Raw genomic sequence first — 26,209 nt, forward strand, 5'->3', positions numbered from 1 at the left:
AGTTGATCAGCATGGCAGGCTCATAAACTGGCTGAAAGTGCACGTGTAGCATGCTATGCTCGATGAGGAAATGATTGAAGAAAATCGACAGACGGGCACACTTAGTAGGTTCAGCCTACTAATCATGTATCATTAATAACCTATATTTATCCAGTGTAGGTTGACTGAGCATGCATGCTCCTTTACAGCAACACCCTCTTAATGCCCCCTAACCTAACCCCTAAGTCTTTGGATTGTGGGAGGAAACCGGAGTACCCGGAGGAAGCCCACGCGGACACGTGGAGAACATCCACAGGGGAATCCCTGAACTGGGGCCTTCTCTCAGTGAGGGACGGTGCTATCCAGCCTGTGCTTATTTTAGAGGCACAGCACGCAAAGGCAGACAGCCCATTCTCACAGTGACCTTACGGCACTGAGAGCCTGCTGCAGCTCATAAAAGCTTTTGGTACTGCCAGCCTTCTGCACCGTGAATGAAAGAGCTCCACCGTACCTCCTCATAACCAGCCAGACCTCACCGTTCTCTCCGTCCTGCGCACGCCTCACAATGGAGGAACGGAAGCGTGGGATGATCGGTTACCTTGTGATGCAGACCGAAGCCGGTTCTCTCCGGGCTGCATCTGGTTTTCCTTCCTGTCCCCGCCCTGTATTACTCTCACCTTTTGTACTCATTCAGGTTATGCTGTATTTTAGGGTTTATTGTTTGGGCTTGATATGGATGTAGTCCATATATACGGGGGGGGGGGGGGGGGGGTTATATATACGGGGAACTTGTGCTTCTTGGATCGAATTGTTAATTTTCGTTAGTGCTTTCGCGATGTCGCATCGTCACTCTCTGGTCTGGAATGTTAGCCTGACCTGGTACCAGTTCTCATATTAATCCGGTGAATGCACTTCAGGTTCTCCAAGATTGTAAGTCACTCTTAAGAGTATCCCGCTAACTTAATGTAATCCAATGATCCATCCATCCGTCCATTATCTAAGCCGCTTATTCCCGGTGGCAGTATGGGGGTTTGGGTTCAGCATGCATTGGCCGAGAGGTCAGGTAATTTCATGTGTGTAAGAAACTTTGAAACATATGAACTGAATCTTAAAGAAGGAGATTGAGAAGGGCTTAGAAATGAAGAGGAATGCTAAGAAAGAAGGGGAGCACATTCCTGTACCTTGCAGTACAATAGTGACACATGGAGAGGGTGCGGGGGGGGGGGAGTACGGAGGGGCAAACAGCGGGTGGAACAACAGACCAATGCCGATGGAAAAAAATATATCAATTTGTTCATGCCTGTGCCACTGTCCCCATGGTTCTGTGTAAGGACAATCCTATGTGACCTTGAATTTCTCTGGACCAGCGGATAGGAGGTTGCCACATGAGGTTGTTAATTTGCTCCACCTGCTGGTGAAAAGAAAGTACACGCTGGTATTATTATTTAATTCAGTGGTTTCTGTGGTTCTCTTGCTCACCTTGAGGGACAGGTGCAGTCGTCTGAGTCCCTGCATGTTCACTGGGTTCGGTTTCAACGGACTTAAACCAGTCAGTCAAGTTCTTTTTAATGAATTCAGCTGATGGGTCTGTACTTTATTTATCCTTTTCTTGCTGAATCATTCTTCCTCTTCTTCAGCTCCATTACAGACCATTGGGGCAGGAGGAGACTTGCAGTTTCTTGGTGGTGCTGGAAGATGACAAGTGTGTAACAGGTTTGTGCACATATGCCTTGTTATTAATTACCCGTTGTGCACAAATCTTGATGTCTCGGGCCACAGATTCATTCATTGATGTGCACCACAAGCCAAAAAAATTAAATTAAAAAAAAACTAGACTGCCCTGGCAATGCATTGAGTGTTTGACATAACACTCCTCCCTCTCCCAAAGCAGACAGAGGTGAAAATATCTGCTATGACACGTTCTTTACTGCGGTCATCGAAATGGTTGTGGTTCATTGACATGTTTATTGCTCATTTACATGAACCACAACAAGCCAAACAATTTCAGATGATTACAATCAGTATGTAACACACTGTTCAGTACTGCTAAACATGAATGGAATAATTTGAAAGATGAAGCTACATAGGGTAATATATAGCTCACGAGTTTCACATAATACTCCTCTGTTCCCCCGTATATGTAGCTAGGGATTCCCTGCCATGGTACTTTCTTTACTGTCAGTACATTTCTCTCTCCTCTGTACAATCTGCAGTTTCCTCATACAACAGAGCATCAGTAGCCTGTTTCTATTGCAGTTTTCTGAGACTGTATCTATTCTGGTACAGGAAAGAGCCTGCTAGTCTTCAGTTCCTCACACGCTCTCCTTTTGACCAAACTTCCCGTTCGAAAACACACCTTCCACACCAGCTGGCCAGGTGGTCGCCCAGGTCAGACCTGTGCTGTATGTCCTTGTGTGTCACAGTAAACCGAATGTAGACATGTCTGAGGAGTGACATTCTCCAGAGTCTGCCTATGGTGAATAAAATTGTACCCTTAGCCAGCAATATATAATTAATTTGTACCTTTTTTGCTTGGAAGACAAACTAAATTGTACCCAAAGAGAACATTACTGTACTTTCAAGGTACATATTGGAAATCCTTGAAGAACAAACATTTAACCCAACTGTCACTTAATTTCTGAGTGTGGTATTTTGAATACAAAAGAATATTGAACAGTTTCAGAAATTACACAACATGTCCATGTAATAGCAAAACCCAGAAATTTTATTTTATTAATGTGCATGATGACTGTGGCATGGTGCCAGAGTTGAATGGTGACAACATTTCTCAGTCACAGGAAAATGGTGCTTGATGAAAAAGTGATTGATAACTGCACTCAACGCATGCAAAGCATTCACTAGCTAAACCACACAAAAGAAACAGAAACAATTAAAGTAAGGCGTAAAACCAATATGACAGATTACACACAATATAAAAACTAATATAAAAATGTATTTGACCAATGAACAGCATGCAATGAAATGACAGAAATCTTAAACCAAGCATATCCAACAGCCAAAAAGGAACAGCTTTAGAAGGTCTTGTGCACCTTCACTTACACTTCCTCTGTGTCCACAGATGTGAAAAGAGTCAGAATAACAAGGCACAGCCCACTTCACCTACATTTGAACATGTAATGTGCATACATATGTATTTAATGTTGACACAACTTCAGCAATAACAATAGTTACAATTATCTCATCCTTTTTTATTTTACTGAAAGGCCTGAATTACTCTCACTCAGTGGGGTTTAGTTATTTGGTCCCCAACTCCACAACAAGATCCTTTGTGGGTATGCGGTTAGCATTATAAAAGGCATTGGATTCAATCTCTTCGTTTTTCAGTGCAGTTTAATGATCATAGCAGAAATAGATTTATGAACGTGAGCACACAGCTACAGCAGCGCAGGACATAGGAAAACCAGTAAAAACACCAAAGTCTTTGCTGCTCTTATCGCCGAGTGTGAGGCAGCGCCGGGGCAGTCGGGAGCGCTGTCTTTGGGCGCGTAGTTTTCAGGATTTTTCTGGTAGTGGACAGGCTGGCACGTATTTTTGATTTCTTCACAGGCGAGAATTATGTGCTTCGACTCGCGTTCTATACGTTTTATGGCACACGTCTCATTTTGGACTGTCAGCGTAATGAAGGAGAAGTTCCCTTTGCTGATGCACAGATTGCGAAGGTGAATCTTTCCCCCCGTGCGCGCGCACACATCGACGACTCGACGCATGTCGTCGTAAGGGAAGAACGACTGGACCGGTCTGTTGCAGAAGTTGTTGTTTTTTAAAAAAGCCGTCCAGGCGTCCATCTCATCTCTCTCTGGGGGCACTGAATGGACGTGCCTATGCAGGAAGGTGTTGTAGGCATCCGTGCGGGCTGAAGGCATGCAGGGCTGGAAGTTGGGATCTATAGCACCAGTGGCCAGTGCCAGGAAGAGGCTGGCCGCTGGGATAACAGTGAACTTCATCCTGCCTGACAGTGCAGTCTCCTGGGGAGGAATACAGCAGTTCAGCACCGCACCCAAACATGCAGGCTCTGAATTTAAAATATTAAAACATTTAAATATCAAGCAAATTATACAATTCTCACTGACTACAAAACTGTGTTACTCTTTGATTGAAATGCAAGCCATTCACCAAAGTAGCCTTGAAAAAGTAAAATGAGCATACCTTTCAGAGAGGCGGCAATGCCCTTGGCTGTTTGAGCTGAAATGCATGTTTCAGTTCTGTGTGTGGTGTCTGTGTGTATGTGGTGTGTGTGTGTGTGTGTGTCTGTGTCTGTGTGTGGTGTGTGTGTGTGTGTGTGTGTGTCTGTGTCTGTGTCTGTGTGCGTGTGCGTGTGGTGTGTGTGTATCTGTGTATGTGCATGTGTGTGTCCACTACTGATACTCTGGATAAGTTATGTAAATTATTTTGATTTATCCTTTATTTAACCCATTGACATGCGAGATCTCTTTTTCAAGGGAGACCTGGCCAAGACAGCAGCAGCAAGAAAATATACAGTACTTCACAAAAAAACACAAAAAACACAGAGTGCATGATCAGTAGTTTTTCAATGGGGACCCAATCTACAGAAAATAACAACACTCTTCCTGCAAGGGGTTCTGCAACAAAGATGTAAATTTGCCGAGTGAAACCAGGGTATCTAAGTGGGCAAGGTATTACATACCGTGCCAGAAGTGCAAAGTGAGAGAAAGCTGTCTTTCCTCGTTCAGTGAGTACTAATTTTTAGAAGTAGCCATCTAGTGGACGTAGTATGGGAGCCATGAGAGGCAAAGAAAATGAGGCCACAGAGGTACAGGGGAAGCTTCCCTGGGATGGCCTTTTTAATAAAGATGTACGTGAGTGATTTCCTTCGTGAATGCAGAGAGATCCATCATACCATTTGATATAGAAGCTCCAGTGGTGAGTAAGCCATTTGGCATTAGTGATGAAGCGCAGAGAAACATGGTAAACACTGTCTAGTTTCTTCAGCAGGGAGAAGACAGCATGTATATACGTTATGTCACCATAGTCAATTACAACAATGTAGAATTTCTAGAATGTAGCTTGAACAATTTTCTTTCTAGCCTCAAAAGAAAAGCATTGTTTGTTGTGAAAGAACGTTTTAAGTTTCTTTATGAGGTTTCCAATATGCATCTTAAAAGGTAGCTTTTCATCCAACCACTAGCCAAGATACTTCTAGGATGAGCCCTTTTCTATGGCTGCTCCCTTTAAGGTGAAAATATGATCATGATCCATTGGCTGTGGGTGAGCCATTGTGAATATCATAAATTTAGTTTTCTTGGCACTTAAGACCAGTATTACAGTTTTTTAAAACTCTAAACTCTAACACTTGGATACAGTATACATAAACCAAAAATAATTTGTTCTCTGAACCAAATCACTTGTTCACAATGACACAACTTAACATCAAAGTATTCACATTTCAAAAGGAAATACACACATTGCAATTGAAATACTCTCTTTTCATTCATTACAATGCATCTAACTACTACTAACAAATTTTTCTATAATATTTACTATTTGGTATTTGAACCAATGAGTTTGGAAGTGCAAGATTTTTTCAAAGATATGAATGCACAATGCATGTTTTGAAGAGTTGGACAGGCTGTGTTACAAGTGCTTACCATTTTGATTGGTTGTGTCTAAGGTTTAGAAAATTGTGCAGAAATTTGGGAGATTAGTGCCAAAGCGATTGTAAAAAAAACGAATAAGTATTATTAGTATAGTACATGATGTGTAATAAGTATGAACACATCATGTACTATTAGAAACAAGTTAATATTAAAACATTCGACATCAGCTGCACTTGCAGAGTCACACAAAGAATTTGGCAAGTTGTTTGAAAGCTACAAAATAATTCACAGAATCCATAACTGGGCAGGTACACATTCAACATTTCTTAAATGGACTGAATGAGTGGCATAATGCTGATATATATATCAGATGATGGCACGCTTAAGAGGACATTCTTCAGTATTCTTCAAACATTTTATATAAATGTCAGTCTTGGAGCAGTGCTTCAAACCATTACTCCTGATGTTTCTTTGTGTGCATGTAATTACAAAAGCAAGCCAGATGGCGGCAGTGTTGGTCAGAACTCCAGTATCAAACCAGTCAAAGCCTGGGATGTGTTCACCGGTGTTCACTGGTCTAAAAAACACCCCACATTAACACTGGTCTAAAAAACACCCCACATTAACATTGGTCTAAAAAACACCCCACATTAACACTGCTCTAAATAAGACTCCACAGTAATACTGGTCTAAAAAGGTACCTACATTAACACTGATCTAAAAAAAGACCCCATATTAACACTGGTCTAAAAAGACCCCACATTGACAGTAGTCTAAAAAAGACCCCACAGTAACACTAGTCTAAAAAAGACCCCACATTAACACTAGTCTAAAAAAGACCCCACATTAACACTGGTCTAAAAAAGTACCTACATTAACACTGGTCTAAAAAAGACCCCACATTAATCCTGGTCTAAAAAACACCCCACATTAACACTGGTCTAAAAACAAAACACACATTAACACTGGTTTAAAAAATCACAGAACGAAAGACTGAAGTCAAAGAACTTGTTTATTATGATGCAAATATATAATATATACAATTCAGCTCAAATAGACACATGCGCCCACACACAGACACACACAAACACCTCCCATCCTACCCTTGATACTTGATACTAGCAATGCATGCCTACTATTGAAAATAGGTGGGGGAGGGGCACACCCAATTGAGCAATCTTAAGCCCCGCCCCTTTGCCACTGAATGTCCAATCACAGCATCTTTGCGAGCCCACAACTTCAGTACAGTTTGGCGCCCATCTCGTTGATGAATTGCAATTATAGAGATAAGCAAACAGATTTGTATCATTCCAAACGGTGAATTGATGTGCCTGAGGGACTAGAATAGTAACACATGTTATCCCGAGTGGATTCGGCTAGACTAATGTTATGTGGGAAACCTCATCACCAACTGAATCACCGACAACATCTCCAAAGAGACCCAATTCTGTTTACAGATAGCGGGTCAGTTAAAGGACAGATTTCATATACTCATTTAGCCATCTTGAAGGAATGTTTTGAGGGCGGTTGCTAGAGTGGGAGGGGCTTAGGAAAGGTCAATCGAGGAGTGGGCAAACAGAGTAAATAAACAGGCGGGGGAAGGGAGGAGGATGGGCTTAACCTTGAGAAGGTGATCCAGCAGTGATTCAGTGATACGAGATAGATGAACAGAGATCTGATCATGCAAAAAGTCCATGCACTCAACCAGGAAGTAGATACTGAGCTTCTTGGGGATCAGTGAGGGGTCAAGGTTCAGGCTGAGGGGCTGCCTCTTCCTTTTCTGGGTCAGAGGTCGTTTTGAAGACCACATCCTGTTTTGGCTCCTTTTCAGTTTCTTTGGATCTGTAATTTATAGTAGCTATTACAATTCACATTCATTTCATTTTCATAAGCTTTTATTTCTATTTTGTGTCTGACATACTATCCAAATAAATGGTGTAAATGGTCTGTTTGTTACACATATCATAATACGAGCACTTATTAAAAAGATAATTAAGAGCATTTTTTAAACAGAAGGGCTTACTATAGTTTAATGTAGAAAAGTGATATACATGATGATGCTATTTATGGGGTCATGTAACAGGACAGCTTTAGAAAAACAATTTGTGTTTTTCTTGCAGGCCCGACAGCAAGTGATACTAACACTGTGCAAGACTAATTCATTTAATTGTAAATAATTAATGTTAATTTTCGGTTTAAATTTGAATGTGTAATCATATAGATGCCATACATGACAACCAGTGGCCTGTGCTTGGTTTACATGTAGGCCCTGTAAATTAACTACACCTAAATATACATCATGACTGAAGATTATCAAACACAACAGTTAAGAACAACATAGAGACTGTGCTGGAATGATGGACAATAAATGAAATTAAAATGTATATAAAATAATGAGTGGGGTAATGTAGGAGTAGGAGAAAAAACAGGGTAGAAAAATCAATATTCTGTGTGCAAACTGAAAAATTGCTTGTTATAAAAAGAGAGAAGAGATTGCTAAGGGAATTCTTCATAGTGAACTACTGGTGGGGAAATAATGAATTAGACTATGAGACAATAATTTGTGATTATAAGATTATAGATCTAGATTAAGATTCTCTGGAAAAGAATGTGATATTAGTATCTGAAGTGCACTGTAATGGTGCGGGGTCTGTATTTCTGAAGCTAGGGGGTGGGTTAGAGGGATTTTTTCAAGAGGTTAATAATTTGAGGGTGACCTGGGCAAAGATGTCGGTCTCACGCTGGGCAGGACATCCCAACTAGAGGTGGAGCTGTCGTTCGATCAAGACACAGAATCATGTGACCAGAAGCCAGGTACTGACAGAATCAAGTGATCAACACAGCAAACAACATGACATAGAGACATTGATTGGGTGACTGTATGATTCCGTTTCCTTATCATTGGCATATATCAGAGGGAATGGACTTAAAAAAGAGAGATAAGGAGAGCAGAAAATTGTGGGAAATCGAGGATGTGAGACAGGAGAGATATAAAGAAAATCTTGAAAAGAGAAAGATTTTGGAGGGACATACACATGGCAACGTAAAGTAAAAATGTAAATGCTGAACTATAATTTTATGCTGTTAATAGCTAGGCATGTTTCATCAGTCATTATATTGTATAGCTACAGTATTCAAGAACAATGTACATATTAATGGGATTATTACAACATATATAATCAGCAAACACAGTCACGTACCGTATGGTTTTTATAACAAAGTGTATGATCACTGCAAGACCTACGCAACCGCACAATGTTCCAATCACCATGGCACACACCTCTCCTGTGACACACACACACAAGCACAAAGAGTGAGAGAGGGAGAGAGAGACAATAATGATGCAAGTTTATTGTTTTACCTAGACACAAACAGGAGAAGGCAGATTGATAATACATGCTTACCATTATTGGATTAATGTAATCTATCAACTACTTACCAACAGAATACGTTGTGACAGTATCTGTAATTTGTAAGAAAAAAATGATTTAGTGAGCAACAGTTCCATGAACTCAATATTTAGTATTGTATTCTTGTGCATTAGGTATGATTATTGTTGATGTAGTGGAGTTGATAACTTCTGAAGGCCGCATTAACAACTAGGCAACAATAAATCTGACTTATAAATTATGACATGAAAACCAGAATAAATTTAGCATATGAAAATTTTACCTGTGTAGCCAAATGTGCGGCTTGGTGCAACAGGCACTTATGTATGACGTCAAAGCGGCATGTAAATCTGGATTATAAAAGCTCAGTACTGTATGTCCAATGAAGCGTTATGCCAAAGTTTTAGTTTCTCAAACCACAATCCTTTCATCTTAAAACAGTCCTGCGACAACATTCAATAATTCTCTCATTCACTCTTTCTGAGGCTTGTGTGGCAACAATGGGGACAGTGTTTGTGAAAGGATTTTGCAAACACTAATCAGTGAACTAGCAAACAAATAGCTCTGTCTCTCCCTCTCTCTCCCCCTCTCCCTCTCTCTTTCTCTCTCTAACCCTTGTCCCGCTTGTTATTTTCTCTCCATTCCCCTCCCTCCTGACCTAACGGACCCCAGTGTGCACATTTCTCTGCTGTGCACTACAATACCGCCGTTATTAGTTATAACAGCACAACCTCTCGGGGCTGCGATGGGGTACAGAACTCAGGCAGTGTTCTCCAGCGCTTTCTCATCTACGCATTCCACAACAGGCGTCATCATTTCTTCATCTTAATTTAATAGACAATAATGAATAATGAACTTTTATTTAAATAGGGTAGGTTGGCCGAGCACACAATGCCCAGTGGACACCCTCCCCCGCCCCCTAGTAGGCTAGTAGGCTTACCTGCATGTCTTCAGATTGAATAATAAATAATAAATGGTCACACTTTACATTAAAGTTCATGAATTGGCATTACCTATTGTAGTTGTTAACAATAATTAATGATGGACAAATACATTAATTAAGCATGAAATTAACTTTTCATTCGTTTTCAATGCATTTGTTAACATCCATCCATCCATTATCTGAACCCGCTTATCCTGAACAGGGTCGCAGGGGGGCTGGAGCCTATCCCAGCATACATTGGGCGAAAGGCAGGAATACACCCTGGACAGGTCGCCAGTCCATCGCAGGGCACACACACCATTCACTCACACGCTCATACCTACGGACAATTTAGACTCTCCAATCAGCCTAACCTGCATATCTTTGGACTGTGGGAGGAAACCAGAGTACCCAGAGGAAACCCACACAAACACGGGGAGAACATGCAAACTCCGCACAGAGAGGCCCCGGCAGACGGGGATTCGAACCCAGGACCTCCTTGCTGTGAGGCGGCAGTGCTACCCACTGCACCATCCGTGCCGCGCCTTGTTAACAACTAACTAACATATTATTGTTCCATGATATTTATACATTAGCAAACCATAGGATGAACTTATAATTAGTTAACCATTAACAAATACATTAACTGACTTTTTAATTCCATTATGAATTGGCAATAACTAATGTAGTTGTTTGGGGTAAATGAATTAATGGGGTAAACATATATTAACAGTGCTGTACAGATTAACTTCTCAGTAGTAGTTATTTAACTACATTAGCTAATGGCAATTCATGGATCTATATTGTAAAATATGATATAATAATAAAGACACAGCAGTGCTCCAGTGGAAAAGGGATTGGATGTAGTTGACTGTTAAATAGACGCGCACACCTGTACTCAGAGGAGGATAATAATGGCGCACAGTTTAGCAGAATTCAGGCTGTAAAGTTCTGCAGGGCACAGACCTGAGGGGAAGGAGGCCAGGACCGTCCTGCGATTTAGGGGCTGTGGGTTGCGGTAGTTGTCCTGAAGTGGGAGAGATTGTGACTCTTCAGCGTGACCAGAGAACAGGGCGGTTTCCAGCTTCCTCAGCTGAGGAGAGACAGAGAGAGAGAGAACGAGAGAAAGAGAGAAAGAGTGGGGGTGGAGGTGGGGGTGGGAGTAGAGATGGGGGTCCTGGAAGGTTAATATGCAGGAATGTTAGAGTATCAGTGTTGGTCAAAGCTAAGTATCTGCAGGGTGTGGATTCAATATCTCGCCCAATATCTGCCCCTGGGACCACATTAAGATGTTCCAAAAACTTGGGCTCCAGGATTATTGGCACCCCTGACTGGCAATGGACAAAAATACTTCAAAAAATAAACAATATGATATCAGATAATCTAAACTAATGGACCTCCTATGCAGACCCTTACATGATCCTTCACGGTCTTGGGTTTGCACTTATGAACTGCCTTCTTCAGTTCTCCCCCCAGGTTTTTGATTGGATGGAGGACTGGCTCCTGAAATTGAGCCAGTGCAGAACATAGACTCTGTTTCCACAGAACCCATAATTACGGCACCTTGATTTTGGTGAAATCTGTTTTTTTATTAAATGAATGTTTGATTTTGGTTGGGTCCATTGAAACATTAATGAAGTACAGTATCTTTCACATATTATTTATCTCAGTAATCATACAGTCGGAGCAATAATTATTTGATCCCTTGCTGATTTTGTAGGTTTGCCCACTTACAAAGAATGGAACATTTTAACATTGAGAGACAGAATATCACAAAATAATCCACAATAACAACATCATATAAATTTCATAAATTTATTATCGTATTTTTGCATGAAATAAGAATTTGATCCCCTACCAATCAGCAATAATTCTGGCTCCAACAGACCAGTTAGTTTTCCATTAAGAAGCACTCCAAATCTCAACTTATTACCCAAAACACCTGTGTCAACTCGTTACATCATTATGTAGCTGTATAAAAGACACCTGTCCACACAATCAATCAGATTCCAACGTTTCCACCATGGCCAAGACAAAGGAGCTGTCTAAGGACATCAGGGACACAATTGTAGACCTGCACAAGGCTGGGATTGGCTACAAGAAAATAAGCAAGCAGCTTGGTGAGAAGTTAACAACTGTTGGAGCAATTATTAGAAAATGGAAGAAACATAAAGTCACCGCCAATCTCCCTTGGTCTGGAGCTCCACGCAAGATCTCGCCTCGTGGGATATCAATGATCATGAGAAAGGTCAGGGATCAGCCCAGTACTACACAGGAGGAGCTTGTTTATGACCTGAAGGCAGTTGGGACCACAGTCACGAAGAGAACCATCAGTAACACACTACACCGCGAAGGATTAAAATCCTGCTGCGCGCGCAAGGTTCCTCTGCTGAAGAAGGCACATGTACTGGCCCGTCTGAAGTTTGCCAAAGAACACCTAGATGATCCAGAGGAGGCTTGGGAGAAGGTGCTGTGGTCAGATGAGACCAAAATAGAGCTATTTTGCCGTGTTTGGAGGAAGAGAAATGCTGAGTACAACCCCAAGAACACCATCCCCACTGTGAAGCATGGAGGTGGAAACCTTATGCTTTGGGGGTGTTTCTCAGCTAAGGGGACAAGACGACTTCACCTTATCGAGGGGAGGATGAATGGGCCATGTACCAGGAAATTTTGGGCGACAACCTCCTTCCCTCAGTGAGAGCACTGAAAATGGGTCGTGGATGGGTCTTCCAACATGACAATGACCCAAAACATATGGCCAAGGCAACAAAAGAGTGGCTCAAAAAGAAGCATATTGAGGTCCTGGAGTGGCCTAGCCAGTCTCCAGACCTAAATCCCATCGGAAATCTGTGGAGAGAGCTGAAGCTTCGAGTTGCCACGCTACAGCCTCGGAACCTTAAGGATTTGGAGAGGATCTGCAAAGAGGAGTGGACAAAAATCCCTCCCAAGATCTGTGCAAACCTGGTGAAAAACTACAACAAACATCTGACCTCTGTGCTTGCCAACAAAGGTTTCTCCACCAAGTATTAAGTCCTATTGTTCTATGGATCAAATACTTATTTAATGTGAAAATATGATATTAAATTTATAAAATGTATATGATGTTATTGTGGATTATTTTGTGATATTCTGTCTCTCAATGTTAAAATGTACCTATGATTAAAATTCTACACAGTTCCATTCTTTGTAAGTGGGCAAACCTACAAAATCAGCAAGGGATCAAATCATTATTGCTCCCACTGTATTGTTTATTTTCTTAAAGTATTTTTTCTGCATTGCCAGTCAGGGCTGCCAATAATTCTGGAGCTGACTGTAAGTCATTAATAAATAAACCAATAAGAGTACTTTATTGCATTGGAATTCATTTACTGAACAACAGATTTTTCAAATGATTCATCTTTATTGTCTAATGTATAGAAAAGGTCCAGATTAAAATATTTGAAAAATATCTTTGCTTTCATCTGTTTTATATTGCTGTTTCAGGTACTAGTTTCATGGTTTTTCCCCTTTTTTCTCCCAGTTTGGAATGTGTAGCTATGTACATATCAGCATTTATAACCTGTGCTATTGATTTACCAGAGTACAGTCAAGCATATGATAAGACACTCTTTCTCCCACAGAAGACTTAAAGCAGCGTTTCTCATCCTTTTTCCTACCATGGCTCACTTTCCAAATGAACAGAATCTCATGCTCACCACTCTCAAAAGTGAGTGACTTACTGATGCCGATGGGACACGCTAGTAGTAGGTCTTAAATATCCATTTTATTTTGGCTTTTGCTAATGGGTTTTGTTCGTTTTTATTTATCTGAGCTTTTCATTTCTTTTAAAAGGAATTCTCACTGACACACCTGAGCCTGCCTGACACGGCACGCTGGTTTGGGAACGCTGACGTGAGGCGTATTACTGTCAGATGATGTCAAAGTCTGATAAATATTCAGTTCAATCAAAGATCAATCCAGTGCATTAAATGAGCTCATCTGGAGGGAAACCCAGCATGCAAAGCGGCACTCTAGGCCAAAAACTGTCATTGCATTGCACAATGACAGAATATCCATGTGATATTTTATCTGTATTTTATTCAAATAAATGGTAAATGGAATTGATGCCTGTCATTCACACACACACACACACACACACACACACACTCACAGTGACTGGCTACCATGCAAGGTATGCTATTTAAGGGTAAATGTAAAAGTGAACGTAATTTGCCCGCTGTGTGACCCTACTTCAGATGCGAATGGCTGGGGTGCCCTACCCCCCTCACCTGCACGTGAGACACGGAGACTCTCTCGGCGAACACGGTCCACAGCACGCTCTGGTAGCAGGGGGGAGTGGTCAGGGAGCCGTTGTAGCGGAAGTAGCGCTCCAGACTGAGTGGGAGCAGAGACTGGACATCGAAGGCCGGGATGGAGGTCCTCTGGCCTGTAGGAGACCGCACATCAACACAGCTCTGCAGCGCACTGTCACGTGACGCGCTGCGGGTGCCATGTCTTTGAGTCCCCGAGTCCGCTGGGTAACTTTGAGTAAAACCCGGAGAACCTCCCGAATCTGGAACTTTGACCGGAGTGAAAAGAGCTGGTCCGAGCTTTACTCAGTAATCCTGCTTTGTGAAGCAGGACCCTGAACAACTGAACTGAACTTACAATGAACTTTCAGCAGCAATACAAACAGACAAAACCCCCCCCCCCCCGGGAAAGCATGAGAAACATAATTGCGGGAAAACCCTGGTAATTATAATGAAGGAGGCTTCCACCGGATGCTAATTTACTCATCCATCATGTATAAACCTATAAATAGAAACATTGACTGACTGACACGTTTGTTGATTAATGCATAGCCTGACATTGTGGCAAACCCATTTCACCTGCATGTTTGATGTTCTCCAGATGATTGATGATGTTCTGGTAGGCGGGGTTTGTATCTTCACCTGTCTAGATGACAACAGCTTTGTCAGGAAATAGTAAAATCAAAAATTCATGGCTATAACAGTACGCTAATTCTGAAATGACAGGAAGGCACCTCAATCAGCACTCCTAGGACAGCCAGTCCCTCTCTCTGCCTCATGGCTGTGGATATGTTGCTGTAGATCTCTGAGTTATAGTGGACCACATGGAGCTGGAAGGAACAAAAGCAGGTCTTAGTCTGTGTCCTAAAAGTCCTTAAAGTAAATGTAGTGTGTATTGGCCCATGTGTATTTCTTTCTGTGTATGTAAGGGAGGTACTGAGAGAAAGACAAAGAAAATGTGTGGATGGTATATGCAAGCGGGAGAACGTTTTTGTGTGCGTGCATGCACGTGTGTGTGTGTGTGTGTGTGTGTGTGTGTGCGCGCGCATGTGTGTACCATCTAATCTTCTGAAAATCCCTCTGACTGAGTTTGAATGAATTCTGCTAGTTCATACGGTTTATTTTGGCAACTTATGGGGGGAGAGGGAGAGAGCTGAAAAATATGCTGACTTGTTAAATTCTCACACTGAGAGAGAAAGAGAAAGGGGGCACAGTCAGATGGAGAAGTACAGGGTGAAGTAGAGAGCGAAGTCAAAAAAGAAAAAGACAAGAGTAAGAAAGGGAAAGAAAGGTAGCAATTGGTTGAGATCATTTATATCTCTCCTTTCTTCAGTATATGCTTTTGTCTTTTATTTTTCCCTTCTGTCTCTTTCTCCCTCTGTCACTAAGTGTGTTTCCATCCCTCTATCTGTCCCAGGTGCAGCGTCATTTGGCATTGCTCTTACTGAACAGATGGAGAGGAGTTTGAGTGGGAGGCCAGTTATTTTTTTCTACAATCAACCTGCAACTCTTTTTCTGCTGTCCTGCTGTTCTCCTGTCTCACAGCCTTGCCATCCCGTGCCACTTAATGATCTGCGTTCCAAGCGATGCGCCTTTTCAGCTCTCTCTCAATCTCTCCCCTGCGCTTTCCTCTCCTCTCTCTGCCTCTTTTCATCCCCCCCGTTCTCCGCTATAACGTTCTTCACCCCACTCCACCCACCTCTCAGATCCAGCTGCTGGCATACACTCACTCTCTATGCACTCATTTTAGGGGCACAACCACCGCAGGGCCACAAAATTAGATATTTTTGTTTATTTTATGTTTGAGCATTTTGGGACCAACCCATTCTTATTTAGGGCCACCGCGGCCCAAGGGCCATTTCTGCTTACTCTCATCCTTAAAAAATGTTTCTCCTTAATATGACATATATATCCATTCCTCTCTTCCTTTCATAATCTCCCTCCTTTCCTCTTTTGTCAAAGCTCTCCTGTCTTCCCAGATGCACAGATGGGCAGTGGGCATGAAGTCATGGCCCTGCCTCCCCTGTGGAGAGTGGGACAGGGACTCAGTGGGACTCAGTGTGCCAGGATGGAGTCAAGCACCAAGAAGAGCTGGAACATCTGAATCTGCAATGCACCATGCGTGTGTGTGTGTGTGTGTGTGTGTGTGTACCTGTGTGCATGTGAGTATATGTGTATGTGTGTATGTAAATGGTAAATGGTAAATGGTTGGCATTTATGTAGCGCCTTTATCCAAAGCTCTGTACAATTGATGCTTCTCATTCACTCATTCACACATTCACTCACACACCAACGGCGATTTGCTGCCATGCCAGGCACGACCAGCTCGTCAGGAGCATTTGGGGGTTAGGTGTCTTGCTCAGGGACACTTCGACACAGCCTGGGCGGGGGATCGAATCGGCAACCCTCCGACTGCCAGATGACCGCTCTTACTGCTCTTGTCTGAGTCATGTCACCCCATAGTTTATGGTGTGTTTATTAAGTTTTCGTGTATATTCATGAATGTCCATCTATACCTTCAGTTGTCTTTATACAGTGCAATCCATAAGTGTCCATAAATGGTATAATTTCTGTTATTTTTGCTGTGTACTGCAGCACATTTGATTTGAAATGAAACAAATGAGATGAAAGTACACACTGTCACCTTTAATTTGAAGTTATTTATATCCATATCATTTTAATTTGTCAGTTGGCTTCACAGTTTTTTCTGATTGGTCCGGTGTATTCAATCCCTTCCTTAGTGCAGGTATAGGAAAGCTTTCAGTATCTAATCTTGATTATAGGCGAGGATCCTAGTCCCACGTTCTATACCCAAGTTCTATACCTGTGTCTCTGTGCAGGTGGAGTTCAGTGAGTGATTATACCTGTATCTCTGTGCAGGTGAAGTTCAGTGAGTGATTATACCTGTGTCTCCGTGCAGGTGGAGTTCAGTGAGTGATTATACCTGTGTCTCCGTGCAGGTGGAGTTCAGTGAGTGATTATACCTGTGTCTCCGTGCAGGTGGAGTTCAGTGAGTGATTTTACCTGTGTCTCTGTGCAGTTGGAGTTCAGTGAGTGATTTTACCTGTGTCTCTGTGCAGGTGGAGTTCAGTGAGTGATTATACCTGTGTCTCTGTGCAGGTGGAGTTCAGTGAGTGATTATACCTGTGTCTCTGTGGAGGTGGAGTTCAGTGAGTGATTATACCTGTGTCTCTGTGCAGGTGAAGTTCGGTGTGGTCATACCTGCGTGAGACACTGCGTGCACACTTCTCACCTCAGCTGCGTAGCCGTGTCCGTCGATGGTGTGCTCACTACCGCCTCCCAGGCCCCCGCGGCTGCCCCAGTGAAGGTGCAGCTGCACCGCGGTAAACTGCCAGGGCAGGCCTCCCAGCCCCATCCACCCCGGCAGTGACATCTCCACTAAAACAGAGAGAGAGAGAGAGAGAGAGCACCTCAGTCTGCATGCTGCACAGCAGACCAGGGTTTCTCCACCCTGGTTAAAGGGCCATCAACACCGAGAACTATGAATAACTATAAAGATAACTATAACCATAACGATGTGAGCATCCACACTGCTGAACAATAACCTTCTGTCAGCAGTCTCTCGGATATGTCATCTGCCATTGTGCGTGTGAAACCCTGAAAGTGCTCCCAACAATATTGTTTGTCACTGCAGTAGGGTGGCCTGTAGCGTAGTGGTTAAGGTATATGACTGGGACCCGCAATGTCAGTGGTTTAATCCCCAGTGTAACCACAATAACAGCCGTTGGGCCCTTGAGCAAGGCCCTTAACCCGTGCATTGCTCCAGGGGAGAATTGTCTCCTGCTTAGTCTAACCAACTGTACGTCACTCTGGATAAGAGCGTTCTGGCAAATTCCATTAATGTAATGTAATGTAATATAATGTAATCATTTTTAAAAAGACAAATGTATAGTTATCATTATAGTTATCGTTCTTGGTGTGGATGGACTTAAGCATTGTATGCAGGGTAATGATATTGGTCAGTGTAGTAATGATGCAGTGTAGTCTAATGATATTTTTCATGCAGACACACTGGCGAGACATGGCCAGAAGGTCAGCCGCGTCTGAAAGTATAACGGTGACGAGAGAGGCAGAATCAAAGCGTGTCACCTGTGTGCCCATTGTTGGTGAGAGTGAAAGGCTCTTGTCCCAGCTGCCTGTAGCCTAGGGGTCTCACAGGGGGCAGGGACGGGTCGTACTTGGCCTGGCTGGTTTTCACGTCGATGGGAGATTGCTTAGTTCCCCCACATTCAGGGAAGTATTCTGACCAGTGGGATTGACCTACAGAACCTGAGAGAGAAGGGGGGAGACAGAGATAAATTATTCTTAAACGCTCTTTATTTAATGCTTGTTTAACTAAGTATTAAAAAGATATGTCAATACATTTAAATTCTGTGGGTAATTATTTATGAAAACCGTGTTTAAACTCACCATTTGTCCTGAGACAATGGCATGGCCTTATTTGCTCACTGTCTCTCCTGTCTAGCCAGGCTTTGTAGGGAATTTACTTAGTGAATATCAATGTGTCATAGTGTCTATTGTGCATGCTCCATCACCTACTGTAGCCATGTTCATAAATGTGTGTATGTGCAGCCCTTCACACATGTTCAGAGACAGACTAGACATTCCCATTGAAGGCACGCAGGAGTGAGCAGAGACGGATGCTAATGGGGAGAACCACAAAGACTGGCAAATCTGCTCATGCCACTGCCATCAGAAACGAATATACACATAGTGAGTACTTTATTAGATATTTATCAGACTTATTTTTTAGACTTATTCTGTGGCTGTAGCCTATCCACTTAGAGGCTTGACGCATTGTGTGTTCAGAGATGCTCTTCTGCATACCACTGTTGTAATGTGTGGTTATTTGTGTTACTGTCGCCTTCCTGTCCGCTTTGACAAGTCTGGCCCTTTTTCTCTGACATCTCTCATTAACAACGCCTTTCTGCCAACAGAACTGCTGCTCACTGGATGTTTTTTGTTTTTCACTCCATTCTCTGCAAACTCTAGAGACTGTTGTGTATCAGACTGTTGCGCATCAAACTGGCACCAACAATCATTCCACGGTCAAAGTCACTTTGGTCTGAAAAACAGCTGAACCTCTTGACCACGTCTATATACATTTATGCATTTAGTTGCTGCCACATGATTGGCTGATTAAATATTTGCACTGACAAGCTGGTGTACAGGTCTACCGCATAAAGTGCTCACTGAGTGTATGTCATAAAGAAAAACAGAGAGCATTTGACAGTGTCAGAGTCCAGTCATGCATAACTGATGTAGCGACACACACACAAACATTCCCCACTCTAATTGGACTGGAGAGAAGAAAGGGGGAGAAAAGAAAGAGAAGGTGGGAGGGTTGATGAAAAATGAAGGGATGGGAGAGAGTGAGAAGCTATCGAGAGCAGTGACAGATAGGATACAGACAGCAGGGATGGAGAGAAAAGGATGAATGAGGAATCCGGAGTCTGTTGAAGACTGACTGACAGGTTTGAATGTTCAGGTGAAATACACGGCTTTGTTGCGTCATTCTACCTGTGATGGGCATGAATTACTGGCTCCGGTTCAGAAAGCACCTTCATGAGCCTGCCATGAGCCCCCAGAACACCAAACCCAGAACCCTTTTCTAATTAGCTCCACAATAATTTGTAAAGCGTTTAATTTTATACTATCAATATCGAATAGACCATAGCCCGACATTTTCCTACACACTCTCCCTCTTGTTTAGTGATCAATAAGGATGGATAAAGTGATAATATTGTATTATTATGTGCTAGTTATCTTCAGTTTAAATTCTGTGAGCACAAACGGTTTGAACCAAATGTTCTCTGTGGCTGATGTTCTCCCATTTGAAAAGGTTTGAATTGCAAAAGCGCATTCCCACTTGTTGATCCAAGTTTCCTTTAAACAGGGCACTGTTCAGCCCCAATCTGTTGGGATTAAAAGGGGCCTACTCAATCTCCATCCACAACAAGAAGTTTTGTGCTCTCCCCTCAGCCAATATTCACCCCCTCACCCCCCCCCCCCCCCCCACACACCAAAAAAATAAGGGGGGGGGGGGTCTTTGTCCCATAGCTATGCTGTTGTCATGGAAATCGCCATTGACAACAGTGGGGCACACACACTCACACTGCCACCCTTCACCATCTTTCACACTTTCTCGTGCTGTCCCAAATATATACACATGCACACTAATTATGATGCATTATTATGATGCATGCAAACTGGCATTATAGAGTATATACTTGGGCAAAATGGGTAAGCAATTCATTACAACAGTGTGAATTTTGTAATGTTGAGTATAAGTGCTCAATTTTGCATAATACGCAATATATCCATCTCACGATATGCAGAGTGACTTTGCTGTACATACTTTGAGATCTTTGCTGCTTTACAGGACATGTACAGAGAAGTGTAGTCAGCACCCCTAAAGCTACTCTGTCCTCTTCCCCTGATACCTTCTGCCTACAACTCCCATCATGCACCTGCTGCTGTCCTTCTCCCTCTCCTCCAACCGTTATCATTACTCTACCTTTCCCTCCCTCCTCCTCCCCCCTCTCTCCTCTCTCTCTCTCACTCTCTCTCTCTCTTTCTCTTTCTCAGTTTGACTGTTTCTCTGATGCCAAGATAACAGATCGGCCAACTGGAAGTAACAGACAACAGACAGAGAGGGAGAGAATGCCAGCACAGAGGGGAGAGGCGGCGAGAGGAGAGGAAGGGAGAGGAGGAGAATGGAGAGGAGATGGGATAAAGAGAGACTGCGTGGAGATGGTGTGAATGAGGAATATAGAACTGTGCTCTGGTGGCTACAGACGTTGAATGGTGACTGTCAAATGGAGGCACCATTGAGGAGGTGACTGGATGGTTGTTGTCAAGATAAAGAGAGAGGCCATGGTGAAACAATGACCTCCTTGGTAAATGTTGCAATATTGATGGATGGCTATTCAGGCAGATCCTGATTACCATGGTTATATGTGAATGGTAACAGAGAAACGTACGGGAGCAGATTAATAGAAACAGCATTGTTTTATAGGCAAATTAAGATATTGGGAAAATAATATTGAAAAACTTTTTGAGGATTTTTGAGTTAAGCTAGGCAAAGTTTTTCATCCTGAATTATTTCATCTGAGATCTACTATGATATCAACTCAAAGCACTTGTTCTAAAATCATTTCAGACGGCATTAGAGTTTCTGTATTTTCAGCCTTACCGGTGTAGGTCCAGTGAGTACCTGCAAATATGACAGAGAAACCGATTAAATCAAGCTTGCCAGAATTTTAATATTAATGTATCCAAGTTTTTTTTTATGGACATATAAAACAGTCTTCCAATTATATTTTCATAATCCAAAAGTAATAGCAATGGTTATAAAAACATTGATACAATATATTATATATTATATAATATTCTGTTACAATTATTGCTTTGACTACTACTGCTACTGCTACTACTACTACTATTACTACTACTACTACTACTACTACTACTACTAATAATAATAATAATAATAATAGTAATAAAAATAATAATAATAATAATTCCCTTACCTGCACATGCACAACTTGTCCATTGGCCAAAAAAAATCAGAAAAATCATCTCTATCCCAAAAGACTCCATGATCTTATATTTGTCCATGCAAAGAGATGTAGAAGCAGTCTGTGGTCTGACAGATAGCTGGATGCACAAACTCAACCGATCACACGCTCAGAGCTCCTATGTGCGCTGAAGTTATTGTTAGAGTTATGTTGGTGACGATGATGACGCCGATCTTTCGGGCATTAATGATAGCAAGTTTAACTCGGAACAACAGAAAAAGGAGGAGACAGAAAAAGAGAGAATTGCTAAATGACCCAGTCAGCGAGAACCACAGTCCAGTCCTGTTCACTGAAAAACACGTCTGATTCAACACTGAGGGGTGAGAGAGAGAGGGAGGCAGGGGGAGCAGGGACAGAGAAAGCATGGTGGGGGGGGGAGGGAGTGGGGGGGGGGGTAAGAATGTGAAGGGTGGAAGGGTAATAAAGAATGAGGCACAGGGTGTTGTGGGTAGGGTTAACCAGGATTGTGATTGTAAATTTGTAATAAGAGGTATATTTCTGTACAATGTATTGGATACTGAAAGTATTGGATTGCGCTGTGTGTGTGTGTGTGTGTGTGTGTGTGTGTATGGGCGTGTGTGTGTGTGTTTGTGTGTGTGTGAGAGGGTGAGGGGGGAGGGGGGGGGGGTGCTTTTGCAAGTGTGTGAATGTGTGCGTGTGTATGCCGGGGCATTTGTTTGTGTGTGTGTGTGTGTGTGCATGTGTGTGTGTGTGCACTCGTGCAAGCGTGCATGGGTGTGTGCCTGTGTGTGTGTGCATGTGCTCACGCCTCACTGTGTAATTTTGCATTTATCTGTTGCCAATTCATTCAGCTGACAGTGAGATCTCTCTAATCTCTCCATAATGAACTAGACTGTTTCAGAGAGCGGGAGGGGGTGGAATTAAAAAGAACTAGAGAAAGGGAGGTGTGTTGAAACGGACAGAGATTCATTTGAACTTTGTCATGATACCCCTATCCCAAAAGGTAACAAAGTATAATCATTAATTACAGGTCTTTATTTTAGTCAAGTTTAATTAATATGGTATAAGCTGCTAACTATTGGGAAATTTCATTGGATGTTTACTGCGTGGCAATATAAACGCTTACTTTAGTTAGTTAGTAAGTTATAAGAAGGAATATAGACTCTGTAGATACAGTATAATCTGGACAGGGGTTAGTTTGGTTAGTCCTTGTGTATGTAACTACATTTGACCAGTTCCTCAGTTAGCCACCTACTTCCCTGACGTTCCCAAACTCCTAGTTTTATTATAGGCCTACCGTACCTGTAACTTCTTTCTCTCTCTTTTTACTTTAGGCTACCTGTATCTAACGTGAGACAGTGAGCAACCCGTCGTACAGGAAACAAAAGTTTTGATTATAATTAACATATTATAATTTAGCAGATATTTTCAAATGTCGAAAAATCGAAATAAATTCCTAAACAGGTTACAGAAATACCGGACTTGCAAGTCGTATAATTCACCTTTGAAACGAAATTATAATATACAAGAATATACTTTTCTATGTTGTTACACAAAGTATACACAAGGGGGAGCCTGTAGCTCACGGGAGAAATCGAGGTTTTGTGTATCTTATCAAACGTGTTTATTAGATCTCTGCACATTCCTTATCTACGTTTGTCCGGATGATAGCCATTTGCTTTAGTCTTTAAGTTATGTCGTTATTTATGACATGCGCCAAATGAAAATAGTATCCATGTATGGAGCAGTCCTTTGATTAATAATCGTGCCAACTTTGAAATACATTTTCAATGGCTGGCACTATAAAGATCTGTATTTAAAATTCTATTGAATTGACCGCTTTCAGTTACAAGACATGCTTCGTCTCACCGTGTCTGGAGGCTGGTCGTGCCCAAAAACTCCACATGACTCGAGAACGTGGCAGAGATATTGTTGTCCTACCTAACCCATACACACTCTGCTTGCACAGTGGTCACTTGGCTTGCTGAAGCTTTACCTTACTTTCGAACAAAGAACACCTGACATCGTTTCTTCCGTTTGTACTGAGAAAACGATTACGATAATTGTCATCTTTATGAAGTTGAATGCTGCCTGCACAATCTGCCTATGAAGTGGATTCCAGCAACACAATTCACAGCTCTGGCCTCACGACTGGGTGGCTCCAGAGGGAAAGGACGAGGTGGCTGGTAGAATGTGGACACACATTGAAATCTGCACTCCCCGAAACTGACATAGGCCACTGCAGCCATGGAATGAGAAAACAGTATAGTGGTCAGTTGTAAGTGTTATCAGGTATACATGGTTTTGTTGGAGTTGACGACATTTTGAATACATGGATAATAACTACAGGGACTATAACAATTTGTGAATTATTCTATGTATAAAAAACAAGAAAGGTCTTCTACGATTCATAAACTCAAAAACTGAAAAGAGTTATAATTTCAGGTGCAATTTTCTAGTTTTGTTTTTAAATTGTGTGGTTGGAAACTCATTAGTTGCTCATGAAATAATTATTCCTGCGTTATAGCCCTGTAAATTAGTCGACCAAAATAGCCGAAATGAATAATAACAATTAGAAAAAATAAAATAAAATAATAAATAGTATAAAAAATAAAAGTATAGTATAATAATAGTATAGTAAATAAAATAAAAGAATAAATAGTAAGGGAAGTGCATGTCATTCATTTACATATAGATACGTTAAAAGCATATTAAAACTACTATGCGTGTTAAACATTAGTTTGTATACAATTTGTATGACTTATTTCCTAGGTGTTGTATCATGTTTTTCTTTCTACTCGTGAAACCTCCTCCTGCTCCCTTTCTTTTCCTGTTAGCACGATTCACTCTGGTCAGTTCAAACGTGCAACTGTATCACCCGTTGAATTTCGTTACGCAACAGACCGAACACACCATCGTTTTTCATTGGTCACCGGAATATTTGGGGGGTGTGGTGAAACGTCTCCCTCGACGTCTATTGGCTCAGCTGTGGCCCGTAGGCGGAGCTATTGGATTTCATTCACAAATCTCCGACGCAGCAACTCGTGAACATGTGCTCGCTTGTTAAAGAACGCATTCCCCTTCTGTGCGAGAGACATGTCTGCGTCTTCTGTGCGAGACTTAAGCGATAGATCTGAGCATCTGCCTTGCGATCTTAATTACCAACGTAGCGCTTCCGTCATCAGATCTACACAATTTAATTCTGAGCTGTATGGAATGTAACTCCCGTGTTATATGTCTCTCAACGTTGTGCTAATGAGCGGATGAGTCAGCCTATTCTTTGTCAGACACAAATGCATTAGTAAAGCGTCTTTGCTTCAGCCGACATGAGCTGTATATTAACAACACTCAGCAATTCAGAAATATTTTTGAACCATACTCTGCTGTCATTGATAAACATTTGGGATACAATGCGGACAGATTGTTAAACATTTGGCTGTATTTCTTTCTTCCACATGTGCAAGCGCGTGCGCTTCAGTTTCGCCAAACCACACACCCCCACCATACCGGACCAATAACATTGACAGCCACGTGAGGGGATGTCATCTAGCTAGTTTTCTGCACAGAGAGGACCAGGAAATTTCCCTTAAGTGAAAGAAGGAGATGGCAACAGAAGGAACAGAGCCAGGGGAGTAGGTTCAGTTTCATGTCATTTTCACTGATATCTGCAGTAGTCCTACCTTCGGATTTGTCATCTTTCATCTAAATCTGTTCATTCACAAAATCACAATCCATGCTATATTGTCACTTACAAGTGTATGCTGTATTTACCCTTGTGTGCTGTCGGGTGTTACACTGTGAAGCATTCACTGTTAAGCTCTTATCGAGTACATTTTGCGGTAATAGGTTAGGCTGTATGCGGTGGCCACAGCCCCCTGCTCTGTCTACCAGGGCTGCTTGCAGTGCTGCGTTTCTTCACAGGTGGGCAGAGCAGAGGCCTGCTGGCACAATTGGGAGCACCTGCGGCTAGTGCTCCCAGAGAAGGTAAGATGCACCTGTCTCCTGGGGTGCGTCCCAATACTCAAAATAATTTATCCTCTTTTCCTCCACCTGTCTCCTCTGCCCATACTTCCAGATAGAAGGAAACAAGTGAAGAAATGTAAAATATGTGCTTCTCCCATTTTGACAGGGCTATTCAGTCAGGTTGTGACAGTGGTCCCTAAAGTCAGGCGCACCACCAGGGATTTTGGGCCCCATAAAAATATCTCATACTCTAGCCCCACCCTAGAAAATCTTATGTTCTAATAGTTTTGTCAGTCAGTGTCCTTGGAATTGTCCTAACCCCCTCAATCCTACCCCCACCCCCATTTCTGGCACTCCTGCCTATTGGACTAATGTACACTCTATTAGAGTTGAGTTAACACCGGGGCTATATCCTCCTTTACCTGTGACAGTTACACCAGTCACGTTAAACAGACATTACAGATAGAGGCAACACACAAACACAAATGACACTGTCAGCATTAACCGCATATTGTCATTGTGATTTTCT

At 42.2% G+C, this 26,209-nt stretch overlaps 1 protein-coding gene and 1 long non-coding RNA gene across 3 annotated transcripts; both read right to left on the bottom strand.

Moving 5' to 3' along the window:
• Nucleotides 1–2,683: 2,683 nt before the first annotated feature.
• LOC133110534 (uncharacterized) lies at nucleotides 2,684–4,253 on the bottom strand. Its single transcript, XR_009704859.1, has 2 exons — nucleotides 4,147–4,253; nucleotides 2,684–3,965 (listed from the first exon to the last, which is right to left on the bottom strand). It is a non-coding gene; the product is annotated as an uncharacterized LOC133110534 (long non-coding RNA).
• A 2,296-nt stretch (nucleotides 4,254–6,549) lies between these two features.
• On the bottom strand, nucleotides 6,550–22,062 carry ca14 (carbonic anhydrase XIV). 2 transcript variants are annotated; one of them, XM_061258406.1, is made up of 12 exons: nucleotides 21,709–22,062; nucleotides 21,372–21,392; nucleotides 18,266–18,445; nucleotides 17,409–17,554; nucleotides 14,890–14,985; nucleotides 14,735–14,801; nucleotides 14,135–14,292; nucleotides 10,833–10,959; nucleotides 8,995–9,018; nucleotides 8,756–8,840; nucleotides 8,273–8,326; nucleotides 6,550–7,397 (listed from the first exon to the last, which is right to left on the bottom strand). In XM_061258406.1, the coding sequence occupies exons 1-12, from the start codon at nucleotides 21,794–21,796 to the stop codon at nucleotides 7,301–7,303; spliced, it is 1,143 nt and encodes a 380-aa protein (XP_061114390.1). In that variant the 5' UTR covers nucleotides 21,797–22,062; the 3' UTR covers nucleotides 6,550–7,300. The 2 variants fall into 2 exon arrangements, with proteins under 2 accessions (XP_061114390.1, XP_061114399.1); XM_061258415.1 differs by lacking the exon at nucleotides 8,273–8,326.
• Between the last annotated feature and the right edge of the window lie 4,147 nt (nucleotides 22,063–26,209).

This window comes from Conger conger, chromosome 1 (genome assembly GCF_963514075.1).
Source record: "Conger conger chromosome 1, fConCon1.1, whole genome shotgun sequence".
In the NCBI taxonomy this organism is placed as follows: domain Eukaryota; kingdom Metazoa; phylum Chordata; class Actinopteri; order Anguilliformes; family Congridae; genus Conger; species Conger conger.

What these genes read in the sequence shown, in the direction of transcription:
- ca14 (XM_061258406.1), bottom strand. Translation starts at nt 21,796, where the DNA reads ATGGACAAATATAAGATCATGGAGTCTTTTGGGATAGAGATGATTTTT. An exon ending in TCCTAGGAGTGCTGATTGAG is followed by an intron (nt 14,802 to 14,889) that starts GTGCCTTCCTGT and finishes GTTGTCATCTAG; the next exon opens with ACAGGTGAAGATACAAACCC. An exon ending in AGACCGACATCTTTGCCCAG is followed by an intron (nt 7,398 to 8,272) that starts GTCACCCTCAAA and finishes TATAAATTACAG; the next exon opens with ATCCAAAGAAACTGAAAAGG.